This window comes from Scleropages formosus, chromosome 6 (genome assembly GCF_900964775.1).
Source record: "Scleropages formosus chromosome 6, fSclFor1.1, whole genome shotgun sequence".
Lineage (NCBI taxonomy): Eukaryota > Metazoa > Chordata > Actinopteri > Osteoglossiformes > Osteoglossidae > Scleropages > Scleropages formosus.
In genome coordinates, this window is record NC_041811.1 from 7,093,153 (window position 1) to 7,112,994 (window position 19,842).

Genomic DNA, 19,842 nt, shown 5'->3' on the forward strand with positions numbered 1-19,842 from the left:
AGCACTTCAAAAAATTAAATAATATAATTAATTAATTAAAAAATAAAATGACTGCCAGACTCAGGTGAGGTCAGTATATTTTAATGGTGGTATTTATATATTTTTTCAAAAAACGTAAAAGAGAAGTTTAACCAAAGGCCTGTGAACCCGATTTTCCTGTTGAGCATGTGTGGCACCTGCAGGTTCGTGTGCGCTGTGCCTGGGTTCGACAAAACGTGCCTGACGATGGTTACGTGTGTGACAGGGGAGGACGCTCCTGTCATTCCACACTCTTCCTTGACAGCATTGTTCTCCTTTGAAATCCATCCCCTCTGCGGTCCCTGTGCAGTCTAAATATAGCCTGCATTCCGCTTCACCTCCCGTGCCTCAGTTTTCACTTTGCAGGTTTTGCTGCTGTTTTTACCCTGTTTTATTTGCTTGTAATTCTAAGTTTTGGTGGCAGATATCATTTTGAACTCTCCCCTGCCCAACGTAGGCACAACCAGCCGTTGAACGTCTAAGAACCTTCAGTCGTTCAAAACATGTGGCTTCTAGGTGGATGGGTTTGGGGAACAGGGTCTCACTGCGGTTCGAGGAAGTGACGTATCCCAGCATGCAGTGCGGCACAAAGGTGACTCTGAACCCTTTGACCTTTAGATCACTGTAGATCAGCCAAGCCTTGTTCATGTGGATGTGTCCATCTTTATGCTCATCCCTCCTCTTGGGAATGGTATGGAATGTAACGTTGGAGTGTGTTACTTGCAAAAAATAAATAGATTTTTTAGAGGAATGCCATAACCCTGTGCGAGTCACTGTCCCGACGGCCCTGGCTTAATCTTGTGTATCTGCCGAGGCGTGACGGACTGCTGCACGCAGGCGCATACCATCTGGTCAGGGCTTTCACCGTTACCATGGCGTTGGCCCATCTGTCCAGGATGTGTGCGGGGGGTGGAGGGATGAGGGAAGGCAGCAGGGGATCAGAGTGAGGCTTTAAGACGCTACTGATACTCATAGTGTCATTTCCCTCTCAAGCTTTAATTGGTGATGAGAGTGATGGGTTATTAAGTCGCTGAAAGTTTTAAATGCCTTTTTGTTTTATTTTAGTCATCATCTGCCTGGGAAGTATGGTAGACTACGGATTGTGGGGGCTTTGTTACCCACCGTGATTAGTAGGGCCACACATATGTTTAAAAACGGCCTCAAGAGGATTAAATGTCCTAAATGAAAGCACATCTTTCTTGTGATCGGTTAATGATGAAATCCCCCAAAATTAATGATTGCATATGTCTACATTATATGACTTTATACCACAGCATTGAATATACGCTCAATTTTTATTACATGACAAAGTGTTAATTCCAAGGGGGGGGCGCGGTGGGTTGGACCACGGTCCTGCTCTCCGGTGGGTCTGGGGTTTGAGTCCCGCTTGGGATGCCTTGCGACAGACTGGCATCCTGTCCTGGGTGTTTCCCCTCCCCTTCCAGCCTTACTCCCTGTGTTGCCGGGTTAGGCTCTGGCTCCCCGCAACCCTGAATGGGATAAGCGGTTCAGACAATGTGTGTGTGTGTGTGTGTGTGTGTGTGTTAATTCCAAGTAAATGTTAACTACAGCAACATCAGTACTACACACATACACACATTTTCAGAACCGCTCGTCCCACACGGGGTCACGGAGCCTACCCGGTAACACGGCGTAAGGCTGGAGGGGGAGGGGACACACCCAGGACGGGACGCCAGTCCGTCGCAAGGCACCCCAAGCGGGACTCGAACCCCAGACCCACCGGAGAGCAGGATTGTGGTCCAACCCACTGCGCCACCACACCCCCCTACATCAGTACTATTCTAAATCAATTCAAAAGCACTGCAGGTATATTTAAATTATATTAGCTAATGCTACGTTCCATATGAATATCAAGCAGGCTGTTGGCAAGCCTCCTTATCTGAAAAGTAAATGGATGATTTTTGAGATGTAATGATAAATGTTTTCAATAAGTATGGCAATTCTGAGTACTTCTTGGCAATCTGAGGAGGATGTGAGGGCTGGAATGTTTTCTCCTCTGAAGGACATCACTATTTATACACACACACACACACACACACACACACAGTGTCTGAAACAGCTTGTTTCAAGCGGGGTCGTGGCAAGCTGGAGCCTAACCTAGCAACAAAGGGTGCAAGGCTGGGGGGGAGGGGAGACACCTCGAACAGGATGTCAGTCCATCGCAAGGCACCCCAAGCAGGACTCCAACCCCAGACCCACTAGAGATCAGGACCCAGCCAAACCAGCCACGCCACCACACCTCCCCACATCACTACTTAGTGTGTCGTAAAAACTAAACTTCTCAGAAGAAGTGATATTAATGGTACTTGAGCTGCTGCAGCAGTTATCGTCATTGTTTGCATTGCATCGAGTCTCAAAGTTTTTTTTGTTTTTTTTTTTTTGTCTCTCAGTGGTGTCATTCTGGCTAAATCTACTCTATCAATCTCTACATTGCTGTGAAAACATTTGCTGCTAGTGTAAACAAAGCTTGAATCTAGCAATAAAATGAAGATCATCTAGCATCAAGCACACACATACACACACTGGCTGAAGTCCCATTGCTAGTTAAATTAACAGGGGTCTAATGGCATAGCACCTGCTTTCTTTGCACCGTGAAAGACATTGGCAGTGATCTTAAAAAATGAATTTCTTTATATCATAAATATGCATGAGCCATGTTATCAAAATTTTTCCAAAATGGTTCAACAGAAAGCACAAAAGAGTATTTCAAAGAAAGATCAACTGAAAATGAGAGATGTCGCATCGAAAGACAGAAATCGTAATTTTAACTCTGGAAGCAATAATTTTTCCTCCAAGAAATGATGATTATGCGATCCTTTCACAACAGGAATTGGGGTGATTTCACAACACGAATAGACTCTTTCTTGTGTGTGACACAGTCAATAACTTCTAAGATCGCTTGCAGCCACAGCAGCACCATATGCTGGCGAGTCTTAGAACTTTTATCTTGATCACATAATCAAACTCTGTAAAAGATGATTTTCTGTATCCACACTAGCAACCCCCAATTTTTCCTCGTGTATTCTGTGTAAAGCACTGATTTTGCACAATTTTTTAATCCAGCAGTTTTTTTTAAATTAATATCTAAGAAATAAGCCATGTTATAAATGGGATGTATTTCTCTAGGTAGCTGATGGAATACGTTGCCCTGCATGTTGTGCTGTTGTCAATTCTCCACCACGTTGCATATTTTGCGTTCCAGCAACTGCACAGGGAATCATGGTTTACTAATTACCTCCCAAAGTCATCTATACAACCAGCCTATTAGTAAACAACAGTTATGAAATAAATGACTATTGCTTAGTAATTAATCAAGTAAGCACAGCTCCCCATGACGTTGAAAGTCATCGTCCAAACCCAGTGGCTGACAAATCAGGGGACATGCAAAAGCAATTTCACCGTTTCTCATGGTTAAGCAACATGCTAGGAAAAATGTCTAGAGGCAACATGGTGAGGTCTTTCTTTTATCATTATGCTTTTGCAGAGGTCAGCATATTTTGCAGATTATGGCTTTCAGCTGCCTGGGGATACAATGCTTCAGAGTGTAACTGAACTGGTACAGTTACGTAGATGTATCTCCATTTTGTAGAATGGTTGTCCTCCCATATCCCAGGCTTTCCTTTACAAATCATATGGAGAAACAATTCTGGTGTCCTCCCTGCTGGTCCTGATGCATCTTTCTGGGTTCAGATTTTACTTTTAATGCAGCACTTACTTAGCTGTATGTCATGTTGGAGAAGAACATCTGGTGAATGAATAAATGTAAATGTAATCATTCATTTGAACTTGGTTTAGCTCATTGCTTCTCCAGTTGAACTAGTTAAGTGGTCTCAGTCAGTGTGGAGGTACTGTATCTAATTCAGAGCTGGAACACCACTGTAGACCTCCAAGTCTTATTCCTGACAATGCCAGAAGATTTTGTTATGAGATGGAGAAACCTGATAAGTGCGATAAGTGCATTTCTCTTTTTTGTGTAATGCTACTTTTTTCATGCAATTTTCAAAGTAACCAAAGCACCTGTATCTTTTCTAAAGCCATACTCAAAACTGGATGGATGGAATGTCAAGGCCAGATGTTTATTTATTTGGTATTTTTGCCAGAGTGACTGACTACATTGTGTTTTAGTAGAGGCAAGATATCAGTTCAGTGCTGTCTCTCTGATGTGGCAAAATGGTATTGTGAGCCAACTGTGCAGAAAGAGCACAGCCAGAGTATAGAGATGGGATGAAGGATTGTGCGGATCTGTAGGTCCTGGGTTTTGATCGAAATCTAGACCATTAGCCCAGCAGCAGGAAGGAGCTCCAAGACCTGGCCTATATATATATTATATATATATATATATATATATATATATATATGTGTGTGTGTGTGTGTGTGTGTGTGTGTGTGTGTGTGTGTGCGTGTGCATGTATGTATATATATATTGACCAACCAGCATCCAAACTCTTATAGAGGGTCTTAATACGTCATTGCTGGTAAATAAAACTACATTCTTATGTTTGTTGGTTTTTTATCCTTCAAATGATCATTAAGATAAGCAGAACACCAGTGTGCATCTCCTACAGTTGGCCTTAATTCCTGGCAGGGCAAGCAGGCGGTCACCTTGTCCCGATTTGAAGACCACAGCAGAGTTTGATTAGGTGCTTGCAGAGACAAGCTTCGCTCATGGGGATGCTGATATTGAGTGAGAGCAGGGGTTCGGATTGGACTATGGCCACCCAAGGGCTCCGTTCCCTTTTCCACAGTGACAAATCAGACCTTCAGTTGCCCTTCATGAAGAAATGTGTCCTATGTGTCTTTTACAGAATAAACACCATCAGTAACCTCATTATTTGCTGGATAGCATCTCATAGCAAGTGTGTTTAACTCATGTTTAATCTGTTTTGTCCAGGATGTCTTCCAAGGGAAGACAAGTACCCTTCTGGCTTCAGTGCATTCTGCTCAGTTGCTGTGAAAGCATGCAGACCTCTAATTTAGACCCTGAGTGTTTAATCCATGTCTGAGGGTCTGTGGCTCTGGAGGCCTGGGCGATAGTGGGGTCAATGGCATGTTCTCCACTGCTAAACATGCACTTTCAGGGGTCTCAGAAGTTCCCCCTGTGGGGCCCCACCCAGTTCAGTCTTGTGTGGTCGAGTTTGGCCACAAAGTAGGGTGTAATTGAAAATACTATTTTTTACTCATACTTTGTTCAGCACATCCCATCCCAACAATTACTCTTCCCCATCCGATCAAATCCCCCACCCCGGCAAAAAAGCAGACTACTTGTCCGTGTTCCAGATTCCAGCCCTTCGCTTTATGCCACTAAATGCTTTTATGAGCATAACAAGTGGCAGCTCAGTCTGCCTGCGGGGTAGAGTGGCAAAACATGGATGCCCAGCGCTCTGCCTCACCCCGCATTCCTAGGCAGAGAAGCACTCCAAATGTCCACGTTGCTCATGGCAGCAGGAAGCGGCTTGAAGCCCAGAAACAGCACGCAGTGTTTCCTTCAGGAGGCAGTGACAGCAGAGCAGTCAAGAAACTCCTGTACACATGATTACAGGGCAGCGACTTGCAGAGTGGTTAAGGAACTAAACTTGTGACTCATGCAGGCTCAAATCCCAGGGCACACAAGTGCTGTTTTGCTTTTGAGCAAGACACTTAAACTGGATTGCCCCGGAAAAACATCCAGCTGTATAACTGGGTGGATATGTACGAATGGTACCATAACTCACTTGAGATAGAAGCGCCTCTCATGCAAGCAGTTGATGCCATGGAAGGGCAAAGATATCTGAGTACGAGAGAACCCTGAATACTAGAATGAATGCTGGCGATTAATTTCAAGTTAGTCTCTGTTTTTTTTATTATTATTATTATTTTTTTTTAAAAAAATCTTTTTCTTATATCTGATATTTTTTATCTGATATCAGTCTGACTTAGCCTGATTTGGGAGCTACAGATGACAACTCTACAACATCTGCAACATGTAGGGATTCATCCTGACTAAAACTGAGATTTTATAGCCTATTCATTTACATATCACACAATATTATCATTTCAATTGAGTTTAAATAGAATTTTAAAGGATAATTGAATTCCAAGTTTTTCTGATCCCAACTCTCTACAGGGGAAAGATGCCAGAACCTAAATAAGTAAATAAAATGTCATTTGCCCATCTCCTTCAGATGATAACTATTGAATATTTTTTTCCACATATACAAACTACGGGGGAAGAGTTTTCATTTTTGCCCCGAGGTGAACTTGTGGTGAGGGCTTGGACAGACGGCCAGACCCCAGCAAACATGGCACAGTTCCATCTCGCTTTTCCGCTTTGTTCGTTTTCATGGGTCTGTCTGGAAGCCTTCCCAGGGTGCCCTGCATTTGGGCTAAGCTGCTGCGCATCACAGATGTTGAAGACCCCCCTTGAGCGCTCCGGGGGGATGTGGCGGTGGGGAGGGGTCACTTGGATTATGGGCGTCCTTAACTCTGTTTTTCGTGGCACGTGCAGGGCTGCACAGTGCTTGAGGCTGCCAAAACAACAAAGCATAGCAACCAAGTTGTGCTTGTTGTTCTGTATCTTTATTATCCACTTTTGTTTAGTCGGTGTCTCAATCCATTCCTAAGAGTTTGCTGAAAATTACGGTCACAAATGCCATGTGAAATAATCCAGCACTTCGAACTTAAATATTTAAACGACGTGGAATTAGAGAGAAATAAGTTACCATTTTAAAGTGGAATTATTAGGTCTGCAGTTCAAATCCTCTCACGTTAATAAAAACCCAAGGAGAAAAAAATTGCAGGAGAGAAAGTGACTGTATGACAGACGAAATAGCCATTTAAACCAAAAGCGTGTATATGCACGACAGTATCATTTAAAAAGCCACTTCCTTTTGCCCTGGCAGGCAGGGAGCATCTGGGTCGAATGGACGGAACACGGATCGGAATGAGGTGAACGCTCGGCCCCCTCCACTTGGGCCTGTCTCCCTCCAGCCTCATCCGTCCTGGCAGCCGTGTCCAGCGGCACAACCGAATGCCAGCCAGGATCCGGTTCAGCTGCTCCTCAGCCTGATTCTGTCCGTGTGCAGTAGGGGCCACTCGCTGCTTACGGCCCCGATTCGGCCTGACAGTTGCTGTGCGCAGTGCAGGTCGAGCGAGAGCTCTTGCCATGTGTGCAAAGCATGGGGACAAGAGTACGCAAGGGAAAGGTCAAGGGGCTTGTGTTTGTTTGTATGAATAAGCAACTTATACCAAAATTTTATCATTCCGCTCTACGAGCTGGGAAGACTTGTTTTTCGCCTCAATAGAGCTTAGCATGTCCACTGTTGCATTGTGGGAAATGTGATGGTTTTTTTTCCTTGCTATATTCAATCCAACCAATATGGCGGCACAAGTGACTGAGAAACTTTTCAGATGACGAGGAAAAAAAAACACAAAAAGGAAAGAAATATGAACCCAGTTATCAAATCATGGTGATTTGCTTCGTTCGTCGAATGGCCTGGTAAATCAATGTTATACATTTGCTTAATACATAACTCAAGAAATACAGTAAAGGCCTAAAATGGATGAATAGTCTGGGGTCCTAGAATCGATGAATAACTGTACAGTCCTAAAATGATAATTGCAAGGCCCTTGAGTGAATCAATGGTTTTTGGGCTTCAAAACTGGTGAAAGTTTGTAGGGCCTCAGACTGGATGAACCACTGCAGGATTCTAAAGTGGATGAATGAGTGTAGGACCCTAAAATGTACAGATGACTATTGGGCCCTAAAATGTATGAATGACTGTTAGGTCCTGGAATGAATCAATGACAGCAGGGTCTTAGATTGGTGGAATGACTGCAAGGCTCTAAACTGGATGGGTGACCACAGGATCCTAGAATGAATGAACAAATGACAGTAGGACCCTAAAACAGATGAATGACTGTAGTGCTGGAATGAATGAAGGATTATAGGATGAATAACTATGTGGCCCTTGTAGATCCTAGAATGGATGTATGACTCTAAGGCCTTTAAATGGTTGAAATAAATGTAAAGTCCTTGAGTCAGGGCCCCCTACTCATGAATGACTGTAGGGCTTCAAAATGGGTGGAGGCCTGTAGGCTTCTAAAATGGTTGATTGATTATAAGGCTTTAAAATGGGTGAATGAGTGTAGGGTCTATGAATTAACAAATTAATGAATTAATAAATCTAGGGCCATCGAAGCTACATTTCTCCTTCCCACAAGCTTGAGATTTTTTCTAATGTCTGTGTGTGTTTGTCCTGCCTCCTCCCCAGATGACCAGGCTGACCAGCGGACGTGCCTCATCTGTGGGGACCGTGCCACTGGGCTGCACTATGGCATCATCTCCTGCGAGGGCTGCAAGGGCTTCTTCAAGCGCAGCATCTGCAACAAACGCGTGTACCGCTGCAGCCGCGACCGCAACTGCCAGATGTCCCGCAAGCAGCGGAACCGCTGCCAGTACTGCCGTCTGCTCAAGTGCCTGCAGATGGGCATGAACCGCAAAGGTGAGGAGAAGTGAACCGTTTTGGTGAGAAGTGAGCCGTGTACATGAGGAGAAGTGAACTATGTTGAGGATGAGAAGTGAACTATGTTGAGGATGAGAAGTGAACTTTATAGATTAGTGGAAGTGAACCATGTGGATGATTAGATATGAACTTTGTAGATGGGCACAAGTGAACCATATGAATGAGGAGAAGTGAACTGTGTAGGGGACAGGAAGTGGATTTTGTGGATGGGAAGAAGTGAATTTTAAGGGTGAGAAGAAGTGAACCATGTAGGTGTGAGGCCTTTCATAGAGCATGAATTTGTGTGTTTTGTTAGAACATGAGGAAGTGAGACTTAATTCATCTCCTCTGCACACAAGGAGGTGACATATCACCCCAGACAGGTATGGGGAAGCAGGCAAAGCTTAGCTCTGGCCAGCTCTGCAGAAGATGACAATTATGGGGATAAAAGCTGGCAGTCCGCTGCCGTAGATCCGCAGCACACAGCTGGGGGCACTTTGGGATTTTTTTGACAGTTTGATTCTGCTTGAACTTCACAAGCCACAATACCCTGCACCACAGTAGCTCAACACAACACCTGCTTCCACTACCTGTCTTGGGCAAGGAGAACGTGTGCACCCTCCTTCCCCTTCTAAAGGTCACCACACTTTATTTCCAAAGAAAGGATCTTTGGTTAAGTATACAGCCATTCTTAAGGTCACTCATTTCCAAATGAGACGTCTCAGCCTGTATCAGGTTTCATCTAGTGAGGATTTCCAAACGGTTGAGGAACCTCATCAGTCTGATGCGCATAGCTGTCCACCTCTCCTCTAGATGTCTTTCTCGGTTCAGGTTCATTTGCAGCAAGATGGAAAGCTGGTATTTGCAGCCCAGGTGACTGCTGTTTCTGTATTAGCGGCAATAGCAGTCGTACCACATGGGGAACTCACCAAGACCAATGGCTCAGCCTAGTGAACTGGGAAACATCAGGGTATGATTGCTCTTCACCACCTCTGAGACCTCTCACCACTCTTGCCAGTCTGCTGTCCAGTTACCGCCTTACTGGTTCCCGTTCTTCCATAAAACATTCTTTTAAGGATACAAGGTAAAAGTACGAGTGGTGGTTTCAATTTCTGATCCTGATTTTGCTATGAGAGGCCATGAGAAATTTCTCCTCTCACATGTCAGACACACAAGCTAAATTGATAACATCAGTTACTGATTTGTCATGCCTGCAGACCTCAAGGAGAAGAAAACCAAATTAATTGGTTTATCAGCCCCTTTGGGGCAATCGCAGGAATATGATAGGCGAGTGGTTTATCAGATGAAAATACAAACCGCACCGATCACAAACACATAAGGTGGGACCAGTAGGTTTTAACAACGATTACCTCAAGGACTATGCGTATAATCCATTTAGATGTGGGTTTTAGAATCCCAGAACGATGACCTTGATGAGAATGGCTGCATTCTTTCTTGGAAAATGTAACTGCAGGATTTGATAGCAGGTGACGGTACGTTGTGCGGTTCTTAACATTACTCCTGGGGGAGAAATTAACAGTGGGCCATCCAGGGTGACCATAGACGCAGGCGTGTTGGCCAATCAGAGACTCGTGTGACTCGCTCATGGTTCTGCCGTTGGCTCCAATGAATTTCCTAGACAAAAGGAAGATAAACTGGAGTGTAATTGCTGCGCCGCCTAGTGCCTTTACCTAAGAATGTACAAGATTTATTTGGTTAATTTTTTTAAATCTGTTAATCGATATAAGGAAACAGTTCAGTATCACTTTGACATTTGATTGTGTTAGAATTCAGAGGTTAGGGCTGTTACGCGTATGTGAAAATGCATACTTTGTCAGTTTTATTAAGCACCATATTTTTCCCCAGTAGTAGCCTTGTCCATTCACAAATCCCTTGTTGCTCAAAGAATTGTCATATAATTTGCCACTACAATTTGCATACACACAAAAAGCAGATAAAGCATGTGTTCCCTTATTTCTCGTAAGGAATTATCGCCTGCTTATTTTCCGTAGCAGGGAACAAATGTCTTGGCATGCTGGTCTGATGGTAGGGAGATCTGCTGCTGTGTAGTGCCCCCTAGTGCGGACTGTGCAAAGTGTCTGACTCGGCAAATACAGTGTTTACTGCACTATACATTTTCATAGCTATTGTAGGCAGTATGCAATCTCTGCTGGCATGCCAAGTATGCTGGCTTTCATTTTAACCGAGCTTTCAATTCATTACTAGCTTTTAGCTTTTAAATTAATTTTGGTATATAAACTGAGATTTCTTGCCCTTTTGTTCCTTAGGTTGTACACTTAGCAATACATCTTTCAACTGAGACTTTGTTCGTCTTCAATACACGTACGCGCAAAATTAGCCGGATCCAGCTTGCGTTTGAATTTATTCTGTTTTTTCCATAATTTCCCTGAGTAATAGTCTTTGTTTGGTTTTTAATGGAAGGTATAACCATTATAGGCTAGAGTGCAAAAAAGGCTTGCCCTCACCCCCCTAAAACCAACTCTTCAAGGTCTAAAATTCCACAGTGTTCAGTGCATTAACCACTAAACATAGCTGATTTTGTGTAGCTACACATCCTGAAGCACTCGGTTGTTGATTTGATTCTTGATACGAACACAGCACCTGGTCCAGGACATGGCACTGCCTCAGCTGGGATACTGCCAGTCCTTCTTGTCTGGTCTTCCAGCTTCTGTCATCAAGCCTCTGCAGCTCACCAGAATATCACAGGAAAAGCTGTGGTAGACCCTCTAAAGAGTTCCCATGTGTTTCCCCTCCTTATCTCTCTCCTTTGGCTTCCTGTAGCTGTCCGCATCAAGTTCAAAACTTTGGTTAGGGCCTACAAGACTGCGAATGGGTCTGAACCCTGATACCTGCAAGACCTGAGCCCTCCCTACGCTCCAGCAAGAGCAATGAGTTCTTCCATTGCTGGCTGCTTGGTGATCCCACTCATATGGAGTCTAAAATTTAAAGTCTCTAGTTTGTGGGTTTTGATCTTAGTGGTGAAATGAATTCCCCCTCTCCCTCGGAACTGCTGAATCCCTTCTAGCATTCAAGAAGGGTCTCAGAACAATATCTCGGTATCTTCTTCACACTTATTTCACTCCTGACCTCCTGAAAGCTACATAAACTCATAACTATAAATATCATCATTTATACCTATTTTGTCCCTGTCACAATGTCAGCTTCTGTATACAAGTCACAAACCTAAATTGGCATTTGCATAGGATCTGCTAAGGAACAACAACAATAACACGCAGCTTACATTAACCATATGCCTAGTTTGGGTCTCACATTCAGCAGAGGCATCAGGTGTCATAATGGTTTGAACTGCTGTCTTTAGACTCAAACAATCCAGGTTTGAATCCCACCTCCTGCTGTAGCTCCCATGACCATAGTAGTGATCCTAAATTAAAATAGTAAAGATTAATCTACTCTGTAAAAGGGTGAAACATTAAAAGTTGCTTTGGAAAGAAGTGGTAGATTGATAAATTAATGTAGGATCATGACTTTATCTTAACGCTTCTCTCTCGTTCTGTCACAGCAATCAGGGAGGATGGGATGCCGGGAGGAAGGAACAAAAGCATCGGCCCTGTCCAGGTATCCTTTTCTTGTCTTTGACGTTTGACTTTTTCCTGTGCATCCCTCTTTCTGCTCTCCCTCTGGTACCTTATTAGACTAGTCTCAGGCTGCCAAAGGGTTACTGTGCTTTTACCATGATACAGAACATCTCCAAGAACATCCCTCCCGCATTGTGGAACTTCCCAAATCCAAAAAGTTAAATAGCGATAGAATGATAGTTTGAATGGCACAAAAGGGCACGAAAGTCATACTGAAGGACAGTCACAGATGGATCTGAGTGGTGTTATGGGAGACCTCTTGTATTAATACTCTTAACATCTCAAAAAGTAAAATAGTCTTACCTTAAACAGCACAAATAGACATAAAAACAACGCTAATGAATGGACTCTGTTTTGGAGTCCTACGCTACTGTGGGGGGGGAGGCATGGTGACATCGCAGCTTCGAAAAGTAATTTCTGTTATCGTAAAAACAAAAACAATAAAATCTGTAGTGGGGGCAGCTTTACGGAGCTGCATGTTGTGCTTGGAGTTCGGTCAGCTGTGTGTGCATCGTACTGAATAGCATATGTCCAAAACCGAAAGGCAAGTTTCAATGAATGTTGAGAGTCCTGTGAGTCCTGATAGTCCATTACACCAGAAACATCAAACCCATGAAATCCTGAGTCAAATAACACCTGTTGCACTCTCTTCTGTCTGCCACCGGGTGGTGTAGCAATTAATGAGGTGGCCATCTAAGGTATGAGTAGTGGCTTTAAACTTTTGCAGGGTAATTATCCTGAATGAATCCACATATCATGGGGGGCGTGGTGGCGCGGCGGGTTTGGCGTATGCCTTTGGCAGGTCTGGGGTTCGAGTCCTGCTTTGAGTGCCTTGCGGCGGGCTGGCATCCCTTTCTGGGTGTGTCCCCTCCCCCCTCCAGCCTTGCGCCGTGTTACCGGGTTAGGCTCCGGTTTGCCGCGACCCCACTCGAGACAAGCAGTTTCGGACTATGTGTGTGTGTGAATTCACATATCCAGGTGCAAATGGGAGAAAAGCTTTTAGATGGAACAAAAAATCTAGAATCACGTTACTGTATGCAGATCTCTCCTTCTGTTGATGTAATGCATTCACTGTAATTTTTCTCTGAGATGTATGTCGTTTTGGGGAAAAGCATTTGCTTAATGTAAATGGAGCAAGACTGTATATTTACATTAAGGCAGTGGGGGAAGGGGGCTGTTGATATGTGGGGTAGTACACTAGTGCACCCTAGTGACATAAAACAGCATTACACAGGGTGCTTTACTGACAGCTATTAATTTACTGCCCTTTATGCAACACTAAGCTAGGAGGTGCATTGAACAGCCTGGCATCCAGCCTTGTTTTCCTCCAGTTCTTTGCTTCAACTCATCTTTTCCAATCTATCATTTCCAGTAGATGGGCTTTGGACTCTTAAAGAGTTCTTTTTGTGATGACTCAGGCGCCCCCTCCCCTCCCCAGCGCATCCCTGTCCTTAAAGCATTTGCTGAATAGCTTTTGATAACATTCCCCACGTAGCATTTGTCTAAAGCCCCAGCTGGCTTGTCAGTGTCTCTGATATCCATGGCTGTCTCTGCATCGGTGTCCTTGTGCCAGCTGCCATACAAAAGCCCCACCCCCAGCTGGGCTGATTACCTTAAATTATTAGCTTTAATCGGCATCCTGAAGCAGCACAGAGAATAAAAGGCATTTAATATGGCAATTCCAGGCCGTTCACCGAGTAGCCTTCCTCCACAATAGGAGAGCAAAAGCTCCGCCGTGCAGAGGAACGTCTGTTGCCGACAGAGATGGAGGAAGCGTTCTGCCCGCTCGCTTGTTTTATTAATGTCTCAGTGGGTTGCTTTTCCACCTACACAATGCCTGAACCAGCCACTGATGCCCTGATATTTGTAAAATACTTTCTTCTGCAAGTCTCCGTCACAACTTGACTCCTACTTCCTTTTAAACCTGACGTCGCTTCTCGTGTTGGGAAGGGTGGTGTGGGAGAGGTGGAAATTGCACAAGAGAGAAAGACAGAAAAGTCATTATGCATCAGACAAGCAGACTAGTTTGTCAGGTTGGAACTTTTGCAGTGTGAGACGTTCTATCAGAAAACAGGCCAATCTGCCCCGGCACCTGCACTCACTCCTCTTCATTTCAGATCTCAGAAGAGGAGATTGAGCGTATCATGAGTGGCCAGGAGTTCAAGGAGGGTGTAATTCCAGAGCACGGTTGGGCCACAAGTGGAGACAGCGACAACAGTTCCCCCAGCAATGGTGTCTCGGAGAGTAGCCAGCCATCACCGGCCTCCACCCTGTCCTCCTGGTGAGCATCATCCTAGAGCTTCATTAGCACAGCAGAAAAGGTGTCATTGCATACCAATCAGTGAGTGTCAAAAATGAGCCGATTTTGTTTTGAAGGAATGCAATCCAGTGAAGAAGCCTGACAGTTTTTAATATGTTTGCCTCCCAGGGATTTCCTTGGATGGTTCACAGCATTGCTCTTTGTCATAATGATAGGCCAGCTTTCTTGAAGAAATAATGCAGCCTGAGTCATTTACTCAAAGCATAAAATTGGTTCAGTAATGAAATCAACGAAAGACCAGCTGAGAAACTCAGAGCCCCAATTTTCTACACCGCACACCTCTTAGAGTATTTTTGTGTTGTCTGACTTGCATTATTCCTTTAATATTTATGCTTTTTCATGAGCAACCGGCATAGCTCTTAGGTCAAAGGTGTGGTTGTTGGATCTACAAAGGTGAATATAATTATGGCAGAAGTGAGATGGGGTTTGAGTCCGTGACCTTGGGGACCAGCACAATCTAGCATTGATTTATTTTTCCCTTGACAACTCTTGCCCACACTTACCCCATCAAATTTCTTTCAATGTAATTGCAATGAACCTGCCACTAACCCACCAGCGAACATCTCAGTTGAGTCACAGTGATGGTATGTCAACACAAAATTGCAAACCTGCCTTTAAATACTAAAGAGAAAAAACACTGATTAATTCATAGTTATCTGCTTATGTAAAACTTCATCTTCAGGGCACTTTCCTTTTTGGTATTCCATCCTATTCGCAAGTGAAAAGTGAAAGAAACAGCTGGAAATTTTGGAGGGTTTTTTATGTTTGGAGTTTGAATGCATCACTGAGGAACAGTAGGTATTCTGTTGTCGCCCCCATTGAAATGCCTCCGCTTTGCAGTAACGCTGTGATTGGCTGCGTAACTACATGTCAGTGTTCTTTCGCAGCCGGAGGTACACATGATAACTTGTTCTCGATGCATTTATCTCAGGGTCAGTGCACACTGTCTTCTTGCTCAAGCCTCCTTTTGATAAACCTGGAAGTCATCAGTGCAGAATCTAGATTCTAGTGTGAGTCCTGTCTTTGCTGGTAAATGGCAGTTTTCAGATGATGCTGTAAATAGGTTTGTGAGTTCATGAAAACGGCACAAACAGCAGAGTAGACCAAAGTTCAAAGCGCAAGGTTAAAGGTTCAAGTGTGAGGAAGAGCCCTGCAGTCGCACCCTTAAGCTAGCCGCTTAACCCAAAAAGTATGTGTAAATTCCCCGCAGTAAATCTGTACATCATGCAACATGTGTACATCATTTGAGTAAACAAACACGAGATATGTGGCGAGATGAGACACAAAATCACACTGATGCATTTGTCTATGCAGTCGATCGCTGGAGAATGGCTACAGTGCAGCACTGGGTGACCAGTACACCGCCACATCGGTGGTCCAACACTACCCGTTCCTGCCACATGTACTGAGCTACACCTCCCCACAGTCAAGCCTGCAGCCCCCCCAGCCCCACGGCATGTACCCTTCATCACAGACCCTGGTGACATCACTGGTGGCAGCTGAGGACCTGACACCTCTTAGGACACCCATGCAGGTTGAAGACGGGTGAGTGCCTGGGTGATGGTGGCCAGTCATCAGCTATCAGTACCAAAATTGAGTAAATGTCCTCATCTGCCTTATGATCATGTTATTGCACTGTGTGCTGGTCATGGATTTTTCTCGTCTCTTGTTCAGGGAAGAATTGTCCTTGTTTGTTAGCTTACAATGTGAAGTAAATATAACTTTTTGAAACCACTTATAGCTGGCAAAATAAAATAGTGTCGAATGCATTTGTATTCACCCTTCTAAACAAATCATCATAATGCAATGCAGCAGTTCACCATCACTTCTATACACAGTTGGTGTTTAGTTTTGTGCTCCTTTGTGGAAGGTACAGGGTCACCCAGGTGGAGCTCTTCGCCCTGCTGTGCCGGCTAGCCGATGAGCTGCTGTTCCGCCAAATCTCCTGGGTCAAAAAGTTGCCCTTCTTCTGCGAGCTATCCATTGAAGACCTTACCTGTCTGTTGAGCGCCACTTGGCAGGAACTTCTGCTGCTCTCCTGCCTCACTATCTACAGTACGCAGGTGTTCGGTGACCTTGTCAACGTCACGACAAAGTACAAGCCCTCCAACGAAGAGCTGCAGGGGTGAGCTGGCCACTGAAAGGGGATTGTGTTGTTGATTTTTCCGTTTTTGCCTCAAAAATTTGAGAAAGCAGTTGCGTTTCAAGGTGCCCGGCATTTCCGTCATTTCCTGTGCGTTCCGTGCATTTTCGAGTTACTGTGCATCCCTTCTGGTTTATCAGAACACCTCTTCATAAAACCATGTATTTCGTTTTCAACAACCTTTGATGCGGTGTCCCACACCCACAGAGAACCATGTATAAGTTGTTAGGAGTATCCTGTGGTTTCAAACAGTATAAAACGACAGCAAAACTTTAATGTTCTTTATTTTGAAGGAGACACTGCTAGATTTTGCTTGCAGAAAGTTTTAAATACCTTGAATGTCATCTTGGTCTTCCTGTTGCTTCAGATTTTGTTGTTAAGATGTTGTTCAGAGTTTAAGAAGTTTGAATTTCCACTAGTTTACCTGTGTTTCCAGAAAGCTTTTGGAACAGTCTTTATTGACTTCTAGAACTTGATTGACTTCTGGAACAGGCCTTGCTGTTGCAAACACAGTTCCATCTCCATAAGTGCGTCCTGAAGGAGGTGAAGTATGATTGAATGATTGATTGTTTACTTAATGTCTTTACAGGTTCACTGAGGATGGCATGGAGTTGATGGAGAGGTTGATTTACCTGTACCGCAAGTTTCAGCAGCTGAAGGTCAGCAATGAGGAATATGCTTGCATGAAAGCCATCAACTTCCTCAACCAAGGTAGGCATGTCACAGCCCATCTGATCCCTTGCCTAGTACCTTGGACTTTTAACAGTTTCCTATTACATTATGGTTTGTTATATAAAAAAACGCATCAGGGATATTTATAAGGTGAAATTTTCACTTGAAGCTGTTATGGATACTATGTTGCGCGTACCATCTTCATTCTCTACAGACATTCAGGGGATCACTGGTGTGTCCCAGCTTGAGCAGCTGAATAAGCGCTACTGGTATGCATGTCAGGACTTGACAGAGCGCCAGTACCCTCATCAACCAGGTCGTTTCCCCGAGCTCATGGTTTGTCTGCCGGAGATCCGCTGTATCGCAGGTAGGTGGCCGTGGGTGTCACTTACTACACACCACTACTGTGCAGAGAGCCATTCAAAGACTTTGCTTTCTGCTCAGGTATCTCAGAAAGGTAACAGCTGTCTGAACCCCACCAACTATGTGGCTATTGGGGTTTTTGTGTTTACTTCTAAGCACCTTCTGTGTTCACAGGAAAGATGGTGAATATTCCGCTGGAACAGCTCCCAATGCTGTTCAAAGCAGTATTACACTCCAGTCGAGGCAGCTCCACGAGCTTCGCACCAGAGACCTCGCCATGCCTAGCTGTGGGCTTTGCTCCTGGGAGCTGAAGTACCTGACTCCCCAGCAGCTAGAACCCTCCCACCAGAAGAGGGGGTCGACAGATAGGGGGCATATCCCCTTTGTGAATGTAGCTGACAGCAGCTTTTTATCAGAACTACTCTTGTTTGTTTTATTTCTTTGCATATTTATTACACGACAGAACTGAATGTATGATCCTCTATACAGTGGACACATGAATGTGTTCTAAAATGCACAGAAATGCACCACTGTGCCATTTAGAAGTCTTTATCCAGTAATGAAATACTATTATTGCCATTTTTCAGGCTAAGACTTTTTTTCAAAGAAATAAAATATTATTTCTTTCTGTTTAGAGGATAAAATATGAGACTTATAGTATAGTCTCTATTTAAATACTACCTCAGGAACATTTTACTATTCAGGTACCACTTTCTGATGTGGAATTTTTTTTTTTTTTTTTATTTTCTGTAAATTGTATCTTCTTTTATCTGAAATATTTTAGAAAGTATGGAAGTTGCCTTGTTGCGGTTATAAATCAATGTTGTTTTTATTAATTGTTACCAAAGATTGTTACCCAAAAACACATGTGAACTTTCCCAAAGTAATTGAATTTATCATTTCTTCTGCCTATTAATATATAGTACTTGTTTGTGTATGCAGAATTATGAGTCTGAACACACGTGGATGCATTTGAAATATGTGTCTGTTTTCCTCATTATAGCGCACATGGACAGTTATACCTTGTTTTTACTGAAGAGACTCCAGTGTTCATACAGAGTTACGGGTATTTCCCACAAGTCTAGAACAGGATCATTCTAGAGAAATGGGATGGTGGTAACATGAAGGTATACAGGTGTGTGTTGGTGGGTCCAATGGTGCTTGGGGTTGGTTAGTGTAGTCAAAGAGATGCCTGTAAGCTGGGGAGATACACTCAGGGATTATGGAGAAGTATGCTGCTTTGGAGAGGAGAGTGGATGGGTTTGTTATCTCAGTGGGTTGCCTGCTGGCCTGTGATCCATATCCAGGGGACTTGGCAGGTATGCCATGTTTTTGTATGTCTATATACACTCATTTCACACTTAAAGCTGTTTCTGACATAACATACATTTACCATCTGCCAGGTCATTGTGGGCCAGGTGTGTGAGGGATGGTTGCTATACAGGTGATGTTTTTGGATGCCTACATCAAGTCCTTACTGACTTGTTTTTTAAAACAGGGTAAAGCGAGTGCGTTGGGGCATTCAGTGTAATCAAGTTTCTCAGGTATTATCGTCCTGACAACATATTAGAATGTAAGTTCTGAAATACTGGAAGTTCTTTCATAGATATTTTTTTTTTCTTTTTTTTTTTTTTTTGATTTATGTTTATTTACAGAAGGGTCTTTTTGGTCTTCACATGGATCAGATTTTTTTTCTGAGCCTTTGAGGGACAGATTTTTACATTATTTTCATATTTTGCTGCCTCCATGAAAGAAGCAATCCATGTTATCCACAGTGCACCGACCACAGAGCTTTCTTGTGGCTGAGCGGTAGAGACAATTGGAAATGGTCCAATGGTGAGTCTTGGAGATCGCCATCAGATGTGACTTCATGGTTTCTGTCACCATTCAGTCTCTGTCCACACACACTAAGGAGAAAGCAATGAGTACCAGCCAACAGGCAAATACCACCTCTGTCCCATTTTCCCTTTTCATTCTACTTTGTAATATCACCCTTGAAGTGGCTTTCATTGTTGCCTTTAGTTTTCACAGAATTTGCCATATCAAAGTGGCAGCTTTTCTTGGGAATGACGTTCTTTCAAATGGACACAAATAAGCTGTGATTTGTTTGGTTTTGAATAGTGTTTGGTTATTTTTAAAACTTTGATTAAAGGCTACAAGACTGGTGTGACTAAGTTTTTCATTTTATTTTCATAGGTGAATATGGCT

The 19,842-nt window shown here is 43.7% G+C and overlaps 1 protein-coding gene across 1 annotated transcript; it reads left to right on the forward strand.

Moving 5' to 3' along the window:
- The first annotated feature begins 4,263 nt into the window (after window positions 1-4,263).
- Window positions 4,264-17,945, forward strand: LOC114910696 (nuclear receptor subfamily 6 group A member 1-A-like). Its single transcript, XM_029252838.1, has 10 exons — window positions 4,264-4,273; window positions 4,605-4,625; window positions 8,289-8,519; window positions 12,061-12,116; window positions 14,254-14,417; window positions 15,771-16,001; window positions 16,327-16,581; window positions 17,189-17,310; window positions 17,486-17,638; window positions 17,809-17,945. The coding sequence occupies exons 1-10, from the start codon at window positions 4,264-4,266 to the stop codon at window positions 17,943-17,945; spliced, it is 1,380 nt and encodes a 459-aa protein (XP_029108671.1).
- Window positions 17,946-19,842: the final 1,897 nt, after the last annotated feature.